Source organism: Peromyscus californicus, unplaced genomic scaffold (genome assembly GCF_007827085.1).
Source record: "Peromyscus californicus insignis strain IS unplaced genomic scaffold, ASM782708v3 Scaffold_4__1_contigs__length_199733344, whole genome shotgun sequence".
NCBI classification, from domain to species: domain Eukaryota; kingdom Metazoa; phylum Chordata; class Mammalia; order Rodentia; family Cricetidae; genus Peromyscus; species Peromyscus californicus.
Window position 1 is genome coordinate 3,125,176 of NW_026294562.1, and position 21,259 is coordinate 3,146,434.

Below are 21,259 nucleotides of genomic sequence, written 5' to 3' on the forward strand. Positions count from 1 at the left end.
CTGCTGGAATCTTGGGATTTTATTTCCTCATCACAGCTGTCAGTGTCGAGCAAGTGAGACAGACCTGGACTTCCATCGTGGTCATAATATGGGCAGCTGGAAACCCAGTTTCCCTTCTGTGGGTGGGACCACTGATTGAATCCTCACAAGGCTGCTTGAGGTTAAAATGAAGCAAGCGTGTTGGCCAGTAGCTGCCACAGAGCACAGAGGTCTCTCAGGCATATGCACTCTTCATTTTTTTTCTACAAAAATTTCCAGATGTAACATTTCTGTCCCATAACATCAGAGACCTTTAAAATTGGATGTGTGCATGGGGGCATGGGTGGGGGGAGCAGATTCCCACTGCCTAACACTGTTCATCCACACCACTGAGAAGCTCATAGAAATGCTAACAGTGTTCCCAGAGGTGACATTGCTAAGCTTTATATAAAGCCCTCTTTTCCCTTCTGGTGTTAGGACTTCCAGGAAAAGTGGGAGGATGGAGGCAGTGGACAATGTCTAGAGGTGTGTGGGGGTATGTGTCATCTCTGGAACATTTCTTGTAGAATATGCAGTGATTAACATACACGGAGGCAGTAAGATGTGAGCAGAGCTGGCCATGAGGCTGCTGGGCCCACACTGGTGAGATTCACTATTGTTGAGGATGTGTAGGCAGCAGGGACATGACTGGCAGCCTTGTGGGCATGTAACAGCTTCAGTGACCCAAAGTGACCACATCAAATAGGGGGCGCTCAGGGGTAGTGCTGTGTGTGAGTCAGTCTGATGAGGGATCAGGCAAAGGGCGCTCACTGACTCAGGATGGAACCTACACATCCTCCCCTGGATGGCTTCATGAATCATCCCATTGGGAAGCAAGCCACAACTAGAGGCAGAGTGATTTGTCCCAGGGGACTCAGGAGCCTGGGGACATCACTGCAGGAATGTGTGAATGTCAGCAGCAGCTGAGGTTAGGGTAAGGGTGAGCAACATTGATTTGACATTTACGGTGTGCCAAACATTGTGCTGAGTTCTTTCCAGCAAAGCTCGAGTGGGAAGGGCGAGGATGGGAGATCTCAAGTCATTTCTGTGTCACCCAAGTGCTGTGACTGGAATTTGAGCTCAGGAGGCCTGGTGGGCTGCAGAGCCCAAGATCTTGAATCTGTGCTTCCTGCTGCTGGGTCAAGGGTGCCTGTCTTAAAAGCTGCCCACGTGGCTGCTAGAAACACTGAACAGGAGTGAAATTGGAGGCTGGAGGGAACTTCGTTTTCACTTTTTATTTAATTCTTTTCAATGAAAAGTGTTTTAAGTCAGAGACCTTAGCATCTTGTACCTCTTGGAAATATATTTCATTTCTCATTAAAGTAGAAAATCTTCAGCCTTTTTGTTTCTAGACCTCTTTACACTCTTGAAAACATCACTGGGAATCCCAGGGGGGTTTGTTTATATGGGTTAAATCTATTAATACTCCCTGTATACATCAAAGCTGAAGGAATGTTTACATGCTAATGAAAAGCTCCATTTACATTTCACTTAAAAATAACATCAAGAAGCCTGTGTGTTACTTTAAATAACAGAATCTATTTGTTAGAAGGATTCTCAAAAACAACAGCAGAAATATGAAGGGAACTGCATGGAAGAGTTTCACACTCTTCAGAACCTGTGTCTGGAGGGAAGACCTTTAGGTGGCTCCTGCATTCAGTCTGATGCATTTTCACAGCAGGTGGCCTCTGGCCAACCCCCTGTGGCCTTCCTAAGAATAAGAGAAGAGCTTCATTTGACTGGAGAACAACCACATTGACCCCAGTAAGGCTCCATGGACTAGCAGGGGGCCTGGATCTCACTTTGAACTCCACATTGGATGGACTGGGGTAATCTTGGGCTGGAGACTTGGGTTCATATATACCATCTTTCCCAATGTCTCTGTACTGAGGCAGTGTGGGTAGGTGCACCTGCCCCGAGCCTGACCTGCATGTCAGCAGGGTGTGCCTAGGGACTGTCCGTGGGAGCAGGTCCTGGATGAGTGTGGTGGTATTATGTTCCTCAAAATATTGTGCACCCTAATAAACTTATTTGGGGTCAGAGAACAGAACAGTCACTAGATACAGAGGCCAGAAAATGGTGGCATACACGCCTTTAATCCTATTGCTTAGGAGGCAGAGATCCATCCGGATCTCTCTGAGTTTAAAGCCACACTGGAAACAGCCAGGCATAGTGACTCACGCCTTTAATCCCAGAAAGTGAGCCTTTAATCCCAGGAAGTGATGGCAGAAAGCAGAAAGGTATATAAGGCATGAGAACCAGGAACTAGGCCCGGTTAAGCTTTTAGGCTTTGAGCAGCAGTTCAGCTGAGATTCATTCTGGATGAGGACTCAGAGGCTTCCAGTCTGAGGAAACAGGTTCAGCTGAGGAATTGGTAAGGTGAGGTTAGCTGTGGCTTGTTCTGCTTCTCTGATCTTCCAGAGTTCACCCCAATAACTGGCCTTGGATTTGTTTTTACTAATAAGACCATATAAGACTTGTGCTACAGATGAGCGCTAAGTCAGGGTGAATGCTCAGAATGTCAGGCTTTGCCGTTAGCTGTACTAGGCTCTGGGGCTGCTAGGCAGGCTGCAGAATACGGATTTGCATGGTGTCCTGCTGGGAGAAGTGCCCTGCTGAAGATGGCACCTTCATCAGCGGCCCTTCTCCTTTCCAGAATGCTAGAGGATTTCACCACTGCACTGAGCTGTTATGCTGACAGTTGTAAATTTCTGTGTCTAGAAACATTTGTTAAAGCTTTTTTCTGAGGTTGGGGCTTGAGGAGGTTCTTCGAGTAAGTCCCAGGCTCAGAGCGCTGGCTGGGTGCTGGAGATAGCCCTCCCCGACTCTCTGCTGTGTGTGTGTGTGTGTGTGTGTGTGTGTGTGTGTGTGTGTGTGTGTGTGTAAGGGTACAGTGATAGCCTAACTCAGCCTGTAGATTCAGAAATGGCAGGTTCCTATGATTACCCAGCCATTGGAATTCCTCTTGTAGTAATCTGGCTCCATCTAACAGCTTGAAGCTTCCTAGGACAGTGATCTGGGTTGAGGAAATATCTTCCCTTCAAGGATACTTTGGCAAAGAAGTCAGACACCACACTGGGAGACCTCTCTGCAGAGACAGGAAAAGGCCCAGAGATCAGCTCACTATTAGGACTTCAAGCTAAACCACCTTCAGCTACAAATAAGGCCTGTGACTGTTACACTTCTCTTTGGTTTGCTAGACTGGCTGTTTGGTGTGCTGTGGCTGCTGGTGGGTTCATTTGGTGGGTCATAAGGACTAGAGAGTCAGATGTTTTGTGGGGCTAAAGGGTAAAAGATGAGTGGGGTGCCCTCAGTACTGGGGAGGCAGGTAAGGGTGGGTATCTGTCCTGCAGCAGAAGGCCTGGAGAGATGATTCTGGAAGATCTCAGAAGGGTCACTGGTGGTCCAGCTTCAGCCTGAGCTGGCTGGCATCAGTTCTGATGCAGGAGGTCTGGCATGGGGCCAGAGAGTCTACAGTGGAAAGGCCTGTGCTGCTGCTGCTGCTGCTCCTGCTGCTGCTCCTGCTGCTGCTGCTGCTCCTGCTGCTACTGGGTTCGTGTTTGGAGAGCTAAACTCTGGCCCGGTGTTCTAGGCTGGTGGTCATACCCTCCTTTCAGCTCAAAAGATTGATTGAGAAGGAACACACTTAGATCAGTGTTGCTGGGGTCTGAGCTCTGTGGGGTGGGAAGGAGAGAGGACATGCCGTAGCTGGGGTCTGGACTGTCTAGCCAGTTGGACATAAACCATAGGGAAGCCATTGAGGCTAAGAAGTTAGTCGTGGGCAAGAAGAATGAGTGGGAAACCCTTGGTACACTAAAGGAACTGTGCTTGGAAGGCTTGGGAATTCACTGAGAAGGGCTATCAAGTCAGGTGACAGTTCCTGTCCGGTGACATGGAGGACACTAAGAGGCTTATATGTTAGTTGGCTGTGTTGCTCTGTGACTGGAATGTCTGAGGGAACAACTTCAAGGGAGAAGACATTATTTTGTCCCACAGCAGGTGATCACTTGCTCTGTTTCTGGCCCTGTGGGGAGACAGCATGATGGTGGTGGGAACCTGTGGCAGAATCTGGGCATGACGGCCAGGACAGTGCGGGACCTGGGACAAGATGCAGCTCCCAAGGACACAACTCCAGTGACCCACTTCCTTCATCTAGGCCATAGCTCCTAAAGTTTCCAGAGCCAAAAATAGTCCCACCAACTAGGGACAAAGGTTTGAACACATGAGCCTTGGGGAAATTCTTAATTCTAAACCATAACAATGCAGTAACAATGAACCTGCTTAGATCCTTTCAGGGGTAGCCCCACTGCCTGTCAAATCTGAATCCTCATTTTGTGCAAGAAGGAGGAGGCAACCAGTTGTCCATAGGCTGACCTTGGCCTGAAATGGAGTCAAGTGGCCTGAGTTACAGTTGAAAATGTATTCCCAGACAGAGGGCTTGAGGGCAATTATTTGGAGAGAAACCCTCCTTCCACAAATGACCTTCAGAGCAGTCTTTGTGTCCTGAGTAGTGGACTAGAAGGACAGCTGATGCATTCACTCAGTTCCTTTCATTATTTCCTCTGTGTACACATCTGTGGGTCTCAAGAGGGAGCGTGGACTGGGCTGGGCTGAGAATGTCATCTAGGTTGCAGGAAGGGGTGTGTCTGGGTGTCCAAGAAGTGCCACCAAACATCGTCTGACTGGGTTTCTGATACCAAGCCATGCAGGAGAGCTTCCCTGCTCCACATGGGAGACAGGCTGGCTGTGCTTCTTCACAGGAATACAGAGGGCACTGGCCTCCAGCACTTCCAAAACCCAGCAAGTATCTTACCTCTTTGCCAAGCCTGTACTCCTGTGGGTCTTAAACACCCTCCCTGGTTCCTTTGGACTGCCCCCTCCTGTGAAGGAAGTGTGATACCTGCCACAGTGTCTCTGGGTGGTCAGAGTGGGAAGAACCTCCAAAGGAGGGACTGCAGGATGCATATCTAGGGCTCCTTTGATGTAGGGAGAGAGGCTCTGGTCTGTGTACTGCCCTGGGAGGTGTCACATGACTGTATGCCTTAACTGGGGACATCAAGACCTGGGTGGAGAATTGCAGCAACAGGGCAGCTGGGGTTGGGTCTTACGTACTTTCCCATGGCGCATGGCACCTGCTCACTCTGTGGAGGGTCCACATAGGTGTCTGCCCTTCAAAGGGAGGTCAGCCCCCACTCGGTGCCTCCTATCAATACCCTTGGAGTGGTCCCTGAGTGAGGGAAGGCCGATGTTGTCTAGGGAACTCTACGACTGAGAGCGATGCTGGCTTTGGAATGCCATACTATTTGACATCTACGATGACCCCTAGAGATGCCCACAGCCTGGGGAGAAGAGTGCTCAGAGAGAGAGGGCCCAGTCCCAGATGACTTCTCCACATAGCCGCACCAGCAGGTTGTAGTTGAGCCTTACTGAACAGTAACAACAAATACTGTATTTTTATGTTTTTCAACTATGAGCACTGTTAGACCCTTGATTTACACTTGGTTGGTCCCAGTAAGATTACTGATGGACATTTAAATTAGATCAAGCTCCACATATGTGAAATTCACTTTAAGGTGGAGGCAGAAGTTCAAGAGCTGAAATGACAGAGCATGAAGTCTGTGAGGTGAGTTTGCACTAGGAGTATGTGGGTTTCTTCTCCAAATCTGGTTCCAGCTCTAACCAGGTCCATGACTGGGCTGATCATGGGTCTTGCTGGGACCCAGTGTACCCAACTGTGGATGAAGGCCAACCTGGGTGAGGAGATTGTTGTATATCAGATGATTTGTGCCCCTACACCATCAGGTACGATGACAGGCTCTAAGTAAACACAGTTATTGTAAGTACAGTCTAGAACATTGCGCTTGTGATGGCTTCTCTGCATCTGTGCCCATGATGTGGCTGAACGTACAAACCCAAGCCATGCATGATAAAAGCTGGTTAACAAGCAATCAGAGCCCTAGTCTTTGGAACTTAGATTTATTTGCTCACACATTCAAATATTTACTAAATACCTGCTTTGTTCCGGGCATAAGTCTAGGTACCTGCTTTCTCATGGTGTTGGCAAGACTATTCTAAAAGTAGAGGCCTATAGCTGAAAGTGATGGAGAGGTTGTGAGCGTCGAGGCTGAAATGGGCACCCTACTGGAGGCTCAGAGATGGAGAAAAGGCTTGGGAAGAGTGCTTCCTGGAGTTTCCTGCTCCCTGTATGAACCACGGCAAGCTAGGCAAAGAAGCTAAGGGACCCATTTCTAGAAAACAGCTTCTATAAACCATGGGACTCAGCTCCTTTGTCCTTGAGAAGAAAAGAGGGAAATGTTTTATATGCAGTTGGGAGAGCCTTATATAAAATGCAGATAGTGATATGGGATGGGGTGGGGAACTGCTACAAGAGACATTAAGGAGAAGGAATTGCTAAGAGCAAGAGCTAAGGATTTCCGGGAAGGGGGAACTATCTTCTGTTAGCAGGAGTGATTCATTCTCTTGATGCACACCCCCATGAGTGCCTACCTCCTGCACAATTGTGATATTCTCTGTGCCCTGTCTTGGAAGAAAGATATTAGAGAGCAGCTATTTGCTAAGCTCAAAGTCTGTTGACTCTAAAACAACTTGCCTAAAAGAAAAATGGCCTAGTGTATATTTACAGTGGAATATAATTTTCCTTAGGAAGTCTGCAAGCCCATTAAAGATTAATAGGGGGCCTTATTTTCATGTTTCTGTTTAAGGTTTGTTCGTAGGAGTGTAGGTCGTTGGCCACTCGGGCATCCATTTCTCTCCACTTCTTCCTTGGCTCCTCTGATTCACTTGGTGCAAGTGAATAACAGCCAGTGGGGGCAGAGCTTGGGGCCCAGGCTCCATGGAGGAAGTTAGCGCTTACCTTTGAGAATCACAGCAAGAAGGAAGGGCTTGCAAATTATGAAAATTAAGAGTGTGTGATTTTAATTTTTCATCTTCTGGGAACCTCCAAAAACCAAGGCTCAGTCGAAGAAAGCAGCATTTGGGATAATTTCTAGAATTTACTTGGTGTTCCCAAAGCTAATTAGAGTTCAGGCAGACCTTTTGACTGTAAACATCATGATGTTAAGTTTCTGGCCTCTATACATCCTCCTGAGAGTAGTCAGCTCCCCTTAAAGAACACGGGCTTGGTGATCTAGTCTTCAGTTTGGTAGTGTTCTGTGTACAGGAGCTATATGCAGAACTGCACTGCCTGCATGTTTCTAGATTGTGGGCTTGTTGGCCTGTAGGATGCTCTGATGTCCTTGATGATGATGAAGACTTACTAGAGAAAGGCCTTTGGATTCCATGGCAGGAATGAGCCTGTTTTCTGTCATGACCTTACTGAGTGCTTGAAGACTTTGAACACACAGACTGTGAGGCCTGGCGAGCAGTTATACATCAAGCTATTAGCAGATGAATTCTAGAAGTATCAGGCTGGTCATCTAAACCCTAGCATTTCATAGGGATCCCAAGGCCAGTGTGGAGTCTCTGGGCTGGTCCAGAGCAGAGCTACAGACACTGGTGCTCATGAGTTTCCTCCTTTACCTAGGAACCAGGAGCAGCTGTGAATAGGAGCAGGTCGTCAGATGTGCCTAACCCCTCCTCCCCAGTTACAGCTGATGGATTTGCTGTCATTCACCCCAAATAAGTAAACTGCAGAGAAATTAGGGTACTTGCCTGAAGTGTTGTGGTTAATAAGTAGCTGAATGTAAATATAATTTCTAGTACATCAGCAAATTTGATATTCAGAACTCCTGCTGTTTATGTTGTTCAGGGGTGTTTGCTTAACGTGTTACACTACCTGGTAGCTTCCAACATGGAATGCATCTACTCACGAGTCTGCAGTCAGCAGTTCACCGTGGCTGTACTGGGCTGTGGTTGGGGCAGAACTTCTTTCTGCATGCCCATGTCTTGCTCTCTTTTTTGATGTCTTGGCTCATAGGTCTGTCTGTTGTCTGTCAGTCTGTCTGTTAGTCATTCCATCAACATTGTCATCATCTTCTCCCTCCTCTTTGATCTTCCCCTCAGGCCTGCTCTTTAATAAGATCTCACTGTGTAGCCCAGGCTGGCCTTGAATTTGTGACCTTTCTGCTTTGGCTTCATGAATTCTGGGATTGCCAGCACACATGACCACACCTGGCTTCCTTACTTGCTTCCCACTTCCACTCTTAAGGATCCTTGTGATTGCCTTGGTCCCATCAGCAAACTCCCTTTTACCATGTGAGTAAGGTAGACAACTTTAGGAATCAAAATGGCGGCCCACAGCCCTATGCATGCTTTCACGTGTGGTTTTCTCGCACATACCTGTCTTGTTTTAATTCTTTAGGTATCATGGATTGTGTTAGTCACTGACTTTGTTCCCCAGGGATGCTAGAAAGCTCAGCTTCAGATGTGTAGTTCTTGCCCGTTCAGCAGGGACCTGTGCATTCTCTACTCTTGTCTGTCTGTGGCTCTCAGCCCCCTCACTAATACTTACCTTGACTCTGTTGTATGGCAGCTACACCAGAATATATCTCAAGCTTGTTTCTGAGGCAAGACTAGCATAAATAATTAAATAAAGCCACACTGGGCGACCTTTGCTGTCCAGAGTCCCTGAGCAGTTGATGGTGTGCGATTTAAGTTCCAGGATGAATGTGAGGCCACTTCTGAAATTCCCCCCCAGAAGACACGGGGCCTGCTGAGTTCTACGTGATGTAAATTTACACCATGTTGGTCGGGAGCCTTACAGTGTAGCTCTACTAGTGAAAGATTGGTTGAACATCTAGATTTCTATTTCTCCCTGTGGCCAAATTGTCACAAACTGATTTATTAATTTTCCCTGCAGAAATATCAAGGGCTTATGAGCTAAGACTTACTCTAAAGAGTTTTAACATATTTGTCACCTGTGGTTATCCCCGCAGACAACTGTTGGGTGGCTGAGAGCGTTATGATTGTCTCATCAGCCAGAAAGCCTCCAATTTCTCGGCGCCTTCAATTTCTTCCCTTTAAAAACAAGCACTGCAGAGCCAGCTTTTCTGCGCTAATAGACATGGTTTGGCATGGGTAATACAAACAGCTTTATTTGACGTGGAGATGCAGCACAGAGCTGTCTGTGAGCTTCTGTGTGCCTGCTATTGTCTGTGGTTTGTTTCCATTGCAACTATCAGTTTGTGCATTGGGAGGAATCAGCTGTAGGTAGTCCGGGAGGGAGCCCCTGCTGAAGGGCGACTCTGGGACACCAGACCAGAGGCTTCTGAAAGCCGCTTCCTGGTTGGGATGGATTAGCTCGCCAACACCTGTAACTTACTTTGCAGAATTGCCAACGTGAGGGTAGCTGTCCAGCCATGTCAGCCACCTGGTGTGTGCCGACGGATGGCTGTCGGTGTTCATGCACGGTGGCTTCAGAAGGAAGGCCAGATTGACCGGATGCTGACTGGATTACCCTCAGGGGGCCACTGCAGTGTGATGAGATCTGAAAGGAGAAGAGTACACCATCTCTGCATCCTGCCTTGTCTGAACCCAGAAGGCTTCTTCCGACTGCAGAAGACATGGGGAAAACGGAAAGGTGCCCATGTGGCGTCTGAACGCTTTCCTCAGGCTAGGCTGTGTGGAAAACACCATAGGTTAGGCGTGGAGTATGGTGAGGGAAGCCTGTGATTCATGTGCTGAGCCTTTGCCCTTGGGACCTTCTAAGGACCTTGGCAAGGAAGCTAAGGGGACAGGAATGATCAGGATATCCCCACGGTTCTGGTCAATGTCTTGGAGCTTCCAAAATACCAGAATAGAGGAGAAGAGATTTGAGGAAATGGGGGTTGAGAATTACTTAGCCACAGAGGCCTGCCTGATTCAGGAAGCAAAGCACATGACTGTCTCAAAGGCTGTGGGATTTAGCCATCAGCACATGGTCACTTTGACTGAGTTACCTCTAGTGAACCAGTTCCAGGTTTAATAATCTCCTATGAGTGACAACTGAAGGTAGATGCTGATAAACCCAAGACACAGAAGCCTGAGCATTTGCAGCACCGGGGCCTTTGCCGCAGAGAGGCTATGCTGCGTGCTCGGCTCTCAGGCTCTCTGGTAGACAGGAGGTAGATTCAGACTCAGGCCTACAGCTCTGTTCTACAGCCTGCGCTCCAGGAAGTCAGTGAGGAGGAGGCACAGTGACAGAAAACACCACCTCCTGCAGAATGTATTTAATACAGGCTCGGATTTCCTGAAAGATCCTTTCCAGATGTGTACCGCAGTCGGCTGCTGGAGCACAAGGGCTAAGGTAATTTTCTAAAAACAGAAAGAAGAAAAATCTGCTTTATGTCACGGTGTCAGACAGTGACCATCCTCGTACTCCTGCATTGTCCTCCCTGGGCTAATATTAGAAGCTTGTTGTTCAAGATGTTGTGATTCTGCATGAGATATTAGAAGTCATCACGAACTTACTGCTACTTCGTCATTGAAAAATGTCTTTCTCTCTGCATCTCTCCCATAAAGTAGCTTTATTTAATACGTCTTCATCCTGTAAGTTCTCATGACTGAGAGGCTGTAAGGAACATTCTAAGATTCTTCTCAGTTTTGTTTTGGTCAGAGTTGATGTCAGTAGCTTCACAGATGTGGCCTGTTGTGCACATGTGACAGGAGGCCCCTGGAGGGAAGGTGTGTTTCTCCACTTGGGCTCGATAGATGTTGTTTATGGCAAATATTTCACATTGAGTGTGGGAACTAGGGGAAAAGGATGAAGGAATGAGAACAAAGCTGTATGGAGCAGCAGGCGTTATGAAGAACTCTGTGTCAATTGCCAGCCTTGTAAAATGGCTTACATGGCATTGACCCTGTCTTCCAAAGTGAAGAAAAAAACTGAGTCACCACCTAAGGGATCAGAGAGGGAATGTGGAGTAGAGAGATGTTCACAGAACAGAGAGCCTTCGGTCTGCAGACTCACTGAGAAAACTTCCATCAGCCTAGGGATGTGAACAGAAGTCCTAATGTTTAAAGGAGATTTCCAGAAAATTTCTAATCTTCCCCTCCCTACTCTTCCCAGGTTTTCATGTAGCCTAGGCTGGCCTCAAACTCACTATGAAGCTGAGGATGGCCTTGAACTCCTGATCCTCCTGCCTCTACCTCCCAAGTGCTGGGATGATGGCCTTGTACCACTGCAGCTAGTTTTGTACTAGGGATCAAAGCCAGGACTCTAAAGTGTGCTAGACAAGCATTCTACCAAATTCAAGATTTTTGTTGGGTAATCAAGTCCTTCGGGACTATATGGATCCTGGTGGGCTCCAAAGAGCCCAAGGAGCGTAATTCATGGATAGAGTCACCCTCTCTTACGTAGACCCTCATGTGTATGCCCTACCCCCACATATTCCTTCATGATATATAAGATATATAAGTGCCCACCACCACCTCTTAAGGCAGGCGAACGTGAGGATGGAGTCTGAAGAGCAAGTCTATGCTAAATGACTTCAAGGCCCCAGGGAAAGGAAAATCAAGCAGTGTCTGTACCTCCTCCCTGCAAGGCCGTTACAAACATGTGAGAATTCCTTCTCAAAAGTATGCCACCTGTGGCCACCTGTCCTGGCCTCTCTTGCCTTGTGAGTTGGATGAAGGGTCCTTTAGAGAAGTCCTGTTCCAAGCTCTCAAAGGAAACCAGGCATCTTGACACTAAAATCATGGTTAATGGCAGAATGGGACGTGGATAACAACAGCAATAACATGGGAAAAACAAAAAATAGTTGTTGTTGTCGTTCATTTGTTTGAGGCAGCCCTGTGTCTCACAGGGTGCATTTCTGAGATTTCTAGAAGGAAACCCCAGAGCTAAGGTGTTAAGCAGCATACTCAGCAGCTGTGGTTAGTAAGTGTCCAGCTTTCCTTTTCCTGTGATGCCACTCAGGATCATAGTTCTTCATCCAGGCTCAGCACCATGGACCACATGGCTCTCATCCATGGGGTGTATCCCAGAAAGCAGTTTGAAGTTCATGGTGATGTAGGAGTTAGACCAGTCTTACTGGGAAACATGTTTGCCTATTCTTATAACACATTTTTCCTGAAAGTTACAGAAAAAATAGGTAAATGATCCCCCTTCCCACTGTCCAAAGACCATCTGCTGTTTAAGATGCTTCAAGACGTTGTCATTATAATCATTTTTCTATTTCCAGTTAGCAGCATGCTCCCTTTAATGTGCTATTTTCTACATCAACCACTGTTTTTCAGATCTCCTGAGGGCCTCGTGGCATTTACCAGCCCTTTCTTCTTTAAGGGTGGGGGATTTTCTGTGACTGAAGGCGATACATTTCTACATTAGTGCCTATTCATTTCCTTTTCATTTTCTCAGAAAAAAACAATCAGAGCTCATCATTGCTGTAGTTATGGAGATTTCATGTCTCCATAAGAAATCCAACAGTAGAGTTTCTTTGTTAATCCCATACTGGACATTTATGCTTCCTTGTTTAGATCACAGTAGTCCAGGCAGGGAAGCCTCTGAAACCAATTACAGCATGATTCATAACTCGGGGTCAGCAGGTAGAGGTGTGTACATGAACGCTACCCCAGGGCTGCCGAAGCTGTGTGTACAGTAGGTACTTAGGTGGTGCATGATTGCTGGGCTGATACAAGAGCCAATGATCTAACCACCTACCAAAAAATGACTTCTCAAGACACCATGTACTTGGAAGAGCCACAGCTGCAAACCCACACCATATCTCTCCCACCACGATGCCATTTTCTGATGAATTATCCACACTCTAATCCTTTCTGTAGCCTGCCAGCCCCTGCCTGCAGCTTGACTTCCACCATTTTGATACATTTTGCGTGCCCCATTACTGCCCCAGCAGCGTGGTTATGCATTGGTCCTAAGTAAATCTTTGTTGATCAGCTGATAGAGCCAAGGAAGAGTTCACAACACACATACAGATCATGTTACCTATCAGTTTAAAGTCCTTCAGTGGATCCTATGCCTTTAGGATAAAACTCAGTTCATCAACTCTTTTCTAGTCTCACCTGCATCCCAAAGCCTTACCATTCTATCTGAAATGGTTAGCAGTGCTCTTGGCAAGGTGTCTGCTAAGTGTAATGGTTGAGGATCCTTTCTGGTGCTGGAGCTGGATGTAATGTGGTCATCCCCCAAACTCAGCCATGGGGTTCTATAACCTGGAAGGGTCCACACTGACCCTTTCTCTGCTGCGGTTTCCTCCTCGAGATAACCGGGTCCATGCTACTTATTTGTTGTCGTGAGAGTGTGTGATTGTATGTTCAACACCTAAACCAGCACCTAGAACAAGCAAATCCTTCATAACTGTTACCGTGGAATTACAGTCAAAACATGATGATATGATGCTGCCTTCTGCCTGCCACACTGTTCTTCACTTTTGCCTGACAAATGTGCCCCTTCTTTTGTCTTGGGCCCTACAGCATGACTTCTCTGAAGCCATTGCAGCTATGGGTTGGAAGCATTCGCAAGGAGCTAGTGTGTGGTTTTAAAATCCAGGTTCTGCTGTTCCCTCTTTTACTCTTGAATGAAGACTTACTTAAGTATAAAATTAGGAATAGGGTATGAGGTGGGAGGTAGGGCAGGGAGGCAGCAGAAAGGCACGGAGTGTGAAGGGAATTAACCCAAACTAAGTTTTATCAAATACCACAGGGAAACCTGTTACCTTGTGTGCTAATTAAAACATTAGAAATAAAAAGATAAAGTTAAAACTTAAAACAAAATATATGCATCATTAGAATTGTCAGGAAAAAAACTAGGTCATTTGTAAAACTGTCCATTAAATTCTTCATTTGTCTTTGGTTTTGGTTTTCTTAGCAGCCTTTCTTAACTTTTTCAAGGACTTGCTGACTGTGATGGAAAAGCCTGTTCTCCTAGCACTTAGGAAATGGAGGCAGAAGGATTGGGAATTGAAGGTCATTCTTAGCTGCCTATCTAGTTTGAGGCCAGCCTGGACTACATAAGACCCTGTCACAAATGAACAAAACAAACAGAATTAGACAAGATATTATCATAATTCCTTTATATGTTTCTTGTGGCCTCTTGGGCAGGAAGTTAAGTTAAAGACAAGGTCTTTCTCATTGTCCTGTTGGAAACACCAACACAGCATTAGTCACTGAGCTCCAGCACAGCTTGGCTTGGCCCTAACCCTTGGCAGTCAACGCTAGAAGGTTTCTTAGAGGCCTGTGACAGGGAGAGAGATTGTAAAGGAATCCTTCCTGTCTTTATTTGGAAAAGACTGAAGATTGAACTTTAACTGGTGCCACAATGCTTTATTTGGCACCAGAAAAATAAGAATAAAAGCCTGGACCAGAGGACCAGGATTGGACAGCCAAGATACAACCCAGTCTTTCCCATAGGACCAACTGCATCACCAAGTTTCTTCAACATGGGGTTCATTTATCGTTCAAGAACAACCTGCTTTAAAGCTCTGGCTGGTTACCACAGTAGAAATACTCGTCACAGTATTTCAAGCTATTACTCTAATGTCAAGCAGCTGCCACAGTTCCTCACAGTGGCCCACCTGTCCATAACAAGCTGACTCCAGCACACTCCTGTTTGGAATTCTTCTGTCAGTTTTCCCTCCTGCATAATGGAAGTCCTGTCATCTCCAATTGTGAATAAGTTTGGAGGAGATCTGATAGACCCTAGAATTGTGGGTGCTGTAACAGTGCCCGCTTACTCACCTGGATTCTGAAACTCTTTACCGGGGACACAGAGGTTCTCTTTTGGGGTTCTTGGTCTCATTAATAAAAGAATTTAAAAACAGACTCAGAAGGAGGCGCAAAGACAATTTATTAAATTTTATTCAAGTGTCAGAGGAAAATTGAAGTGTAGGTTAGGTGAAAATCCCGGCTATAGGAGAAAATATGGAGGAAAAATCAAGTTCTCTAAGTCAGACATGGAGTATATTTAAAGCACTCCCAAGGATGGAAGAGTGTAATGAGCTGAGAAAAGAGCCCCCAATCATCCTGCCGGTGCAGCGGCCCTGCGATCTTTCATAGCCCCTCCCTCTGCATCTTGGTGCATGTTCTGCTTGCTGGATGATCCCGGGTCAAGTGGAGGCTCGTTGATTTCCTCTGAACACTGGCTTCTTCCATGCTAACCATGCAGCTGCTTCCTTCCGTTCCTGATCCCTGGTCACAGCTCATACAGCCAGCGTTAGAGCCCCGGATCCTCATGCCTCTCAAAATGCAGTCATGGGGTTCTGCTTAGAGCTGTATATTTTGTTTGATTCTCCCAATCAGGCTTATGCTTTCTGCAACATACTGATTCAATTACCCAATCATTCTGGGGTCCAATTGTGAGTCAATTCTTGGGTTGTTAAGCAAAATGAGTGGTGTTAGCCTGTACAGAAGGACTGTAATCCCCATCACAGTGTCATTAGTTAAGAGTATGCTCTAGAGACTCAGAGTCCCGTCCGAGAGTGAGTGGACAGGAGGGGCCTCCAGGTTCGGCCACCAGTCATCCAGGTTCTTTGAAGAGCTGTTTGAGCTGGAGTTGGGCTTTGCTGAGTTAGAAACCCAGGGCCAGTAGAGCATTATTTTCATGGCCAGGAATTTTTTTTTTTTTCTGAAATTAACACTCCATTCAAGCTGAATGCCATTTGATCCAGTTGAGTAAGCCTGAGGTATCTTTAGAGATTTCCTGCAGAAAAGAAATAACTTCAGCCAGACTATAGAAATAGCCAGCAGTTTTATGCCATTCCATGTGTTTAGTACAAGGTCGAGGGCGCCAGCAAGGCCTTGGGTGTGTTTGTGGTCCAGGTGTTCACCCATTCAGAGTCTCATCAAGCGGGGGAGGGTGGTGTGTAGAGCACTTAGCTTACCCTGCAGCCCTGCTCCAGACATGTGCTGAGAGGCTTTCCAGGGAGTGTTGGTGCTGTGTAGAAAAATGAAGCAGATGCCAACAGCTGTCCTGAGACCCCTTGCAATGAGCCCACCACCCAGAATGCAGAGCCCCTGCATAGTACTGTGAGCTGTGACCACTGGCAAGGCCTTTGGATGCCTTCTCTAGTTGAAATGGTAGGAAAGACCCAGGCATAGTAGCTCATGCCTATGATCCTAGTACTTGGGAGGCTGAGGCAGGTGAATTACACATTTGAGGACAGCCTTGACTATATAGCAAGACCTTATTTCAAACATAAGACAAACCCCACCACGCCCCCACCCCCAAACCTAGAAGAAATTGGGCCTTTACAAACCTTTTAACTCCTGCAGTCCTGCTCAGCCCGGTGCAGGAAACTTGGGCTTGCTGGAATCCTAGATCAAGCTAAACAAATTATAGTTTCTCTTGTGGAAAGAAGTAGAATCAGAGCTGGGCATGTCAACAGCCAACAGAATGAGAGGCTCATTGCTGGATAACTTACATCTCCACGGTCATTGTGTTCTCCTATAGAAGCCGGACTGCTGTCTGCCAAGATGACCTCACAGGAGGCCACTTCTTATTCAGGGTTTCTCCAACAATATCTCCTGAAGATCCTAAAACAGTCCCATGGCAAAAACAAGCCCTGTTCCTCCCCAGAACAGTGAGTCCATCGCTTCCTTTCACTTCTGTGTCTCTACAGCTCCACCACCACTCAGGGCTTCCTGATGAATCATGCTTACCTCTGCAGAGCTCTGGGAATGCTAACATCCACGTCTTGGCTAAGGGACCCTGTAGACAAGGCCAGCTTCAGGCCTGCTATGTCCACAGAGAGCCTCACCCACCCCTCTTGATTTTCCCTTTACTCCCAGAAAAACCAGCTCTTTACTGGCATGGGGCTAGGGACATCACTGTGCCTGGGTTGGGGGATGAGAAAAGACTCAAGAGACAAAGATATGCATTTTTCAAGGCTCTAGAAATTATGGGAGCAGATGGGCTGTAGGATCCAATTTTGATGCCAGGAACATGTTTCTGTATAAAGTAAATATTTTCCCACTGTGGATCTCCGGTGAGCGTGTGGAGAAGCATATTTCCTAAAGATGCAAATAAGTCTAGTCAGAAATAAATATTGAATGGAAACTTCAAAGCCTCTAGATTTCTGCAGTTATAGACCCTGAAGACTTCTGTCCAAACAAGCAGACACACACAGGTTGATGAAGGCTTGGGGCGGGGCAGGTGGAAGGTTGAATAAAGGAAGGATACACCCATATCTTTGTGTTCTCTCTCTCTCTCTCTCTTGCTCTCTCACTCTGTGGGGGGGCAGGGTGAGGGAGAGAGCAAGCAAGCATAAAGAGGCATATTGACAAAGGAACTGCTGTTATGTCTGGCCAAAGACTGTTTTTTTTCTCTCTTCATATATATCTTGTATTTGTCGTAGACACATAATATATCATACATATTTATGGGCTGTGGAGGTGACATTTCAATACATGTGCATATGCATGTGTAATGATTTGGCTAATTGGCAGGTTCATTACTCCAGAAATGTATCATGTCGTTGTAGTGGGAACATCCAGATTCCTCTCTACTAATGGTTTTGAAGTCACAATTAAGTGTCAGCAACCACAGTGGCCTCCTGTGCTGTGAAGCATGGGAGTTCGATCCTCTGGCCAGCCACACCCTGAGCCTGTTACCAGCATCTCCCCACACCCCTCCTTTCAATTCAGAGGCCTGGAGTGTTTTCAATGTACCAACACTGCTTTCTGTTGCAGATCTCGCCTTGCAGATTTTTTTACCAACTGCCAGCCAGAGTCAAGGTCGGTCAGCAGCTGTCTGAAGGAGAACTATGCAGACTGCCTCCTGGCCTACTCAGGACTGATTGGTGAGACCAGGGGAAGGGGCAGGGGTACTCTGGATTACAGACCTGTCTACTGTAGCAAGCGATGTCTGCACTTTGAAGACAAGTTTGAAAAAGGAAAAACGGAAGGAGGGAGGGAGGGAATGGATGCAGGAGAAAGGAGAAATCGAGTAATTGTGGAACAGGAAGGCTACAGATTCTAAAGGGAGGGAAGCATCTCCATTGGGGAACTGGCCACACAGAACATGGCTGTTCGAAGAAGAGAGCAAGTCAAACACAGTTAATTAAATAAGGGAACTTTGGAGAACTTTGGAGCTTGGAAGTCATAAAAGCTGTTTCCAAGAAATGGCCCTTTGGAAGTGAGTTGCCCAGTACCATGGAGCTTCCTGCCCTGATTGTTCTTGGTCACTTGACTCTGATGTACAGGGGATTGTTTAAGGCTATTTTTTCTGTAACTAACCATTTGACAGTAGAAACAGTGTTTTCTAGTTTGGGAGGCCTGTGGCACTAGGAGACCCATATTCTCAGTATTGAAGAGAATAGTGAAATTAAACAAGACCCCTGTGTATGGGGAAAAATCCAGAAAGAGGCAGACTTACATCTGGGGTGAATAGAGCTGGCAGGAAGAAAGGCAGCTGTCCCCATGTACCAGGGATTGCCGAAGCTTCCCTGTCAGGGCTCCATCACAGTTGGCATTTGAGAAGGAACATTGAAGAATGTGAAAGGCAAGAGAAATCACTGCTGTCATGCAGCCCTGGCTCGGTGGCATCTCCCTGCCAGGGCCCATGTCAGAGTCGTACACACCGCCAACAGGAACTACCCCCCCCCCCCCCATCTAGAATGAGAGCATAGGCTAACCTCATCTTCAGAGTGTCTTCAGTGAGAGCCTTTGGTTTAAGTAAGAGAGTGTTTAGTGCAAAGCTATTTCTAGTTCTTGACACCCCAGCCACTCCCAACTTTTTAAAGGACGCCTGTGCTCCCACGTGTTATACTTGTAATAAAACTGTCACAGTTCCTCCAGGTATGCACCATTTCTGTGGCTCTAGCCAATGAGTGTACACGCCCTCCGTATTCATGCTCTCCTTAATGAAGGTCTTAGTCTCTACCTGGGATTGCATATGAAATGATGGGATTGCAGAAATAACAAAAGCAATTAAGGCATCCTCACTGTTTAAAAAGGAAAAATAAAACCAGGGATGCTCCCAGAAGACAACGTTAAGTCTCTGCAGATGCAATCACTGTTAGCACTTCAGTCTGTGTCCTTCCAGGAGTTCATGCTCATTAACTCCCCTGTGAGCAGCCAAGGAGAGGTACTGCCAGCATTCCTGTGAGATCATTCCTAGGCTTGGCAAAGCCTTTTGTGCCTGAGCATGATGAAATGGAAGGAACAAATGGTAGATGGAGTGTGTTGTGCAGGCCAAGAAATATTTCTCTCCTGGGACTGGGTCTCTTCTACGTGGTTTCCTGAGCCAGTGGTGCCTATGGTGCCTAACTTATGCACAAAGTTTGTTTCTGCCTTCCCACGTGTTAGGGATCCACAGTAGACTCAGAGGTGCATTGGTCTTGATTTCCTCATTCTGTACCAGTGCCTGATGAGTTAGACCTCCCTGTATGGTGCAGATTAAATGCTCATGCTAATAATGAGATTCAAGTTCAAAAAAGTAAGACCAGTAGGGCAATGACAATATGTCCTTGACCCCAGAAGAGCTTCCAAAAACTGTTCTGTTTATAGCCAAACTCATCCTCTGGATTGCTGACTGATTTCTTCTTCCTTCATAAAAGCAACTAAAAACAGAAAGTTCTTGGCATCCATGGGCATTGCCTGGTGTGAGCCACCCAGGAGAAGACATTTGGGTCGTATTAAATATAAATGCATTGTCTATTTCTCCCAGTGGCGGACTCGCCAGAAAAGCCACAAGTCATGAGCAGGAAGGCCCACACAGCAGCTCTGTGGGAACTGCTGTGGATCCACAGACAATACTTTAAGAGTCCTTGACTGGGGAAGTTCCACTGTTTTTTCCTTTTTATTCTTTCTTCTTTTGATAGGGTCTCATGTAGCTAAGGATGACCTTGAACTCCTGATCCTCCTGCCTCCATCTCCCAAGTGCTGGGATTACAGGTATACACCACCAAACCTGGCTCATGGTGACTGCACTTCAGGCAGGCTCAACAAGACAAGCAATCTACCAGCTGAGCTGCATCCCCAACCCCATTTCCATTTCTTTCACACCTTAGATGAGTTTATTTAAATCAGTTGAGGATCTGGGAAAGGAAGCCTCTTTATTTACATCTGTAGACATTCAGGCTCTGGGGACCGTATTGGAGGCGTCTGTGTTTCCCTGTGTTACCCTAAAGAAACCATTTGCCTCTGAGGAAACTGGATTAAAAGCCTTAAAAGAATTCTTAAGTTATGTGCACCCAGTACTATTTATGAAGATTAATGACATTTTCAAGAAAATGCAAGGGATTTGGCAACTCATACATTCTAAGTTAATCTCACCTTCTCCATGACATCCATACATTTGTGCAGGAAGAAAATACCCTAAATACAGCCCAAGGAGTTTGCTTTTAATTTTTAAAGTAAATGTATAAATTATTTTATGTGCTCGAGATAAATTGCCAAGAAAATGCACCGCTTAACTTAATTTCCCACCCGGCAAACACAGCCTTTGCAATTAGCTGTGGTATTTCTACCGTCAGACCAACATTTGTTTCTTTTTAGGCCACAGAAAAGTCCATGTCAGCACAGGAGGACAACTGCCTTGTCTCTCTCTCTTTCAGGCACGGTCATGACCCCCAACTACATAGACTCCAGCAGCCTCAGTGTGGCCCCGTGGTGTGACTGCAGCAACAGTGGCAACGATCTGGAGGAGTGCTTGAAGTTTCTGAATTTTTTTAAGGACAATACGTGTCTCAGTGAGTTTTTAAAAAATAAGAAGCATGCCAACGCATACATGTTTTCCTCTTTGAGCTAAAGCACTCTGTTCTGTTCCTCCATCCCCTCTCCCCCTCCCTCCCTCCCCTTTCCTGGTAGCTGGTGGTAACTCTTGCTTCTTTTGGCACACTCAGTGACATGGCAGGGCATCTCACAAGTGATGAGCTGGGTGCTGCCAAGACTGTGCTCCCAAAGGCCTATGAGGATGAGAGATTCAAATAACTGAGGGTGTATTATGTGGAAAGAGAAATTCTACTCACAGATCAAATTTTGATCTTGGCAGCCAGTGTAGAGTCCATTCCCAAGTTCTGAAAACCTGGTAGGAATGTGCAATGTGAAAAGCTCAAACAAAGTGGATAGGACAGCCTCCAAGGACTGCGGGGAAATTAGAATGTTGATATCAACAGCCCCTCGCATTGTGAGGACTGGCTCCGAGTAGAAGCAATGGATCTGTCTTGGTGGGGGAATCTGGCATTGTGGTGGGTACACTCAGGATGTGGGTTATCTTGGGATCTGAGCTGAGCCTTTGTGAGCAGGGTGCTCTTCTTGGGGAACAGGACTGGTTACTGTTGTACTCTGTAGGCAATTTAGAATCATGTTTGACAAAGGGATTGGGATATACAGATGTGAACCTGGG

At 46.5% G+C, this 21,259-nt stretch overlaps 1 protein-coding gene across 5 annotated transcripts in view; it reads left to right on the top strand.

The window, feature by feature from the left end:
* Gfra1 (GDNF family receptor alpha 1) overlaps positions 1-21,259 on the top strand; it is a 224,311-nt gene that overhangs the window by 166,593 nt on the left and 36,459 nt on the right. For all 5 annotated transcript variants that reach the window (XM_052761096.1, XM_052761095.1, XM_052761094.1 and 2 more), the window contains 2 exons: positions 17,602-17,711; positions 20,469-20,603. In XM_052761096.1, coding sequence (XP_052617056.1) covers positions 17,602-17,711; positions 20,469-20,603 — 245 coding nt within the window. The remainder of the gene's footprint in view (positions 1-17,601; positions 17,712-20,468; positions 20,604-21,259) is intronic.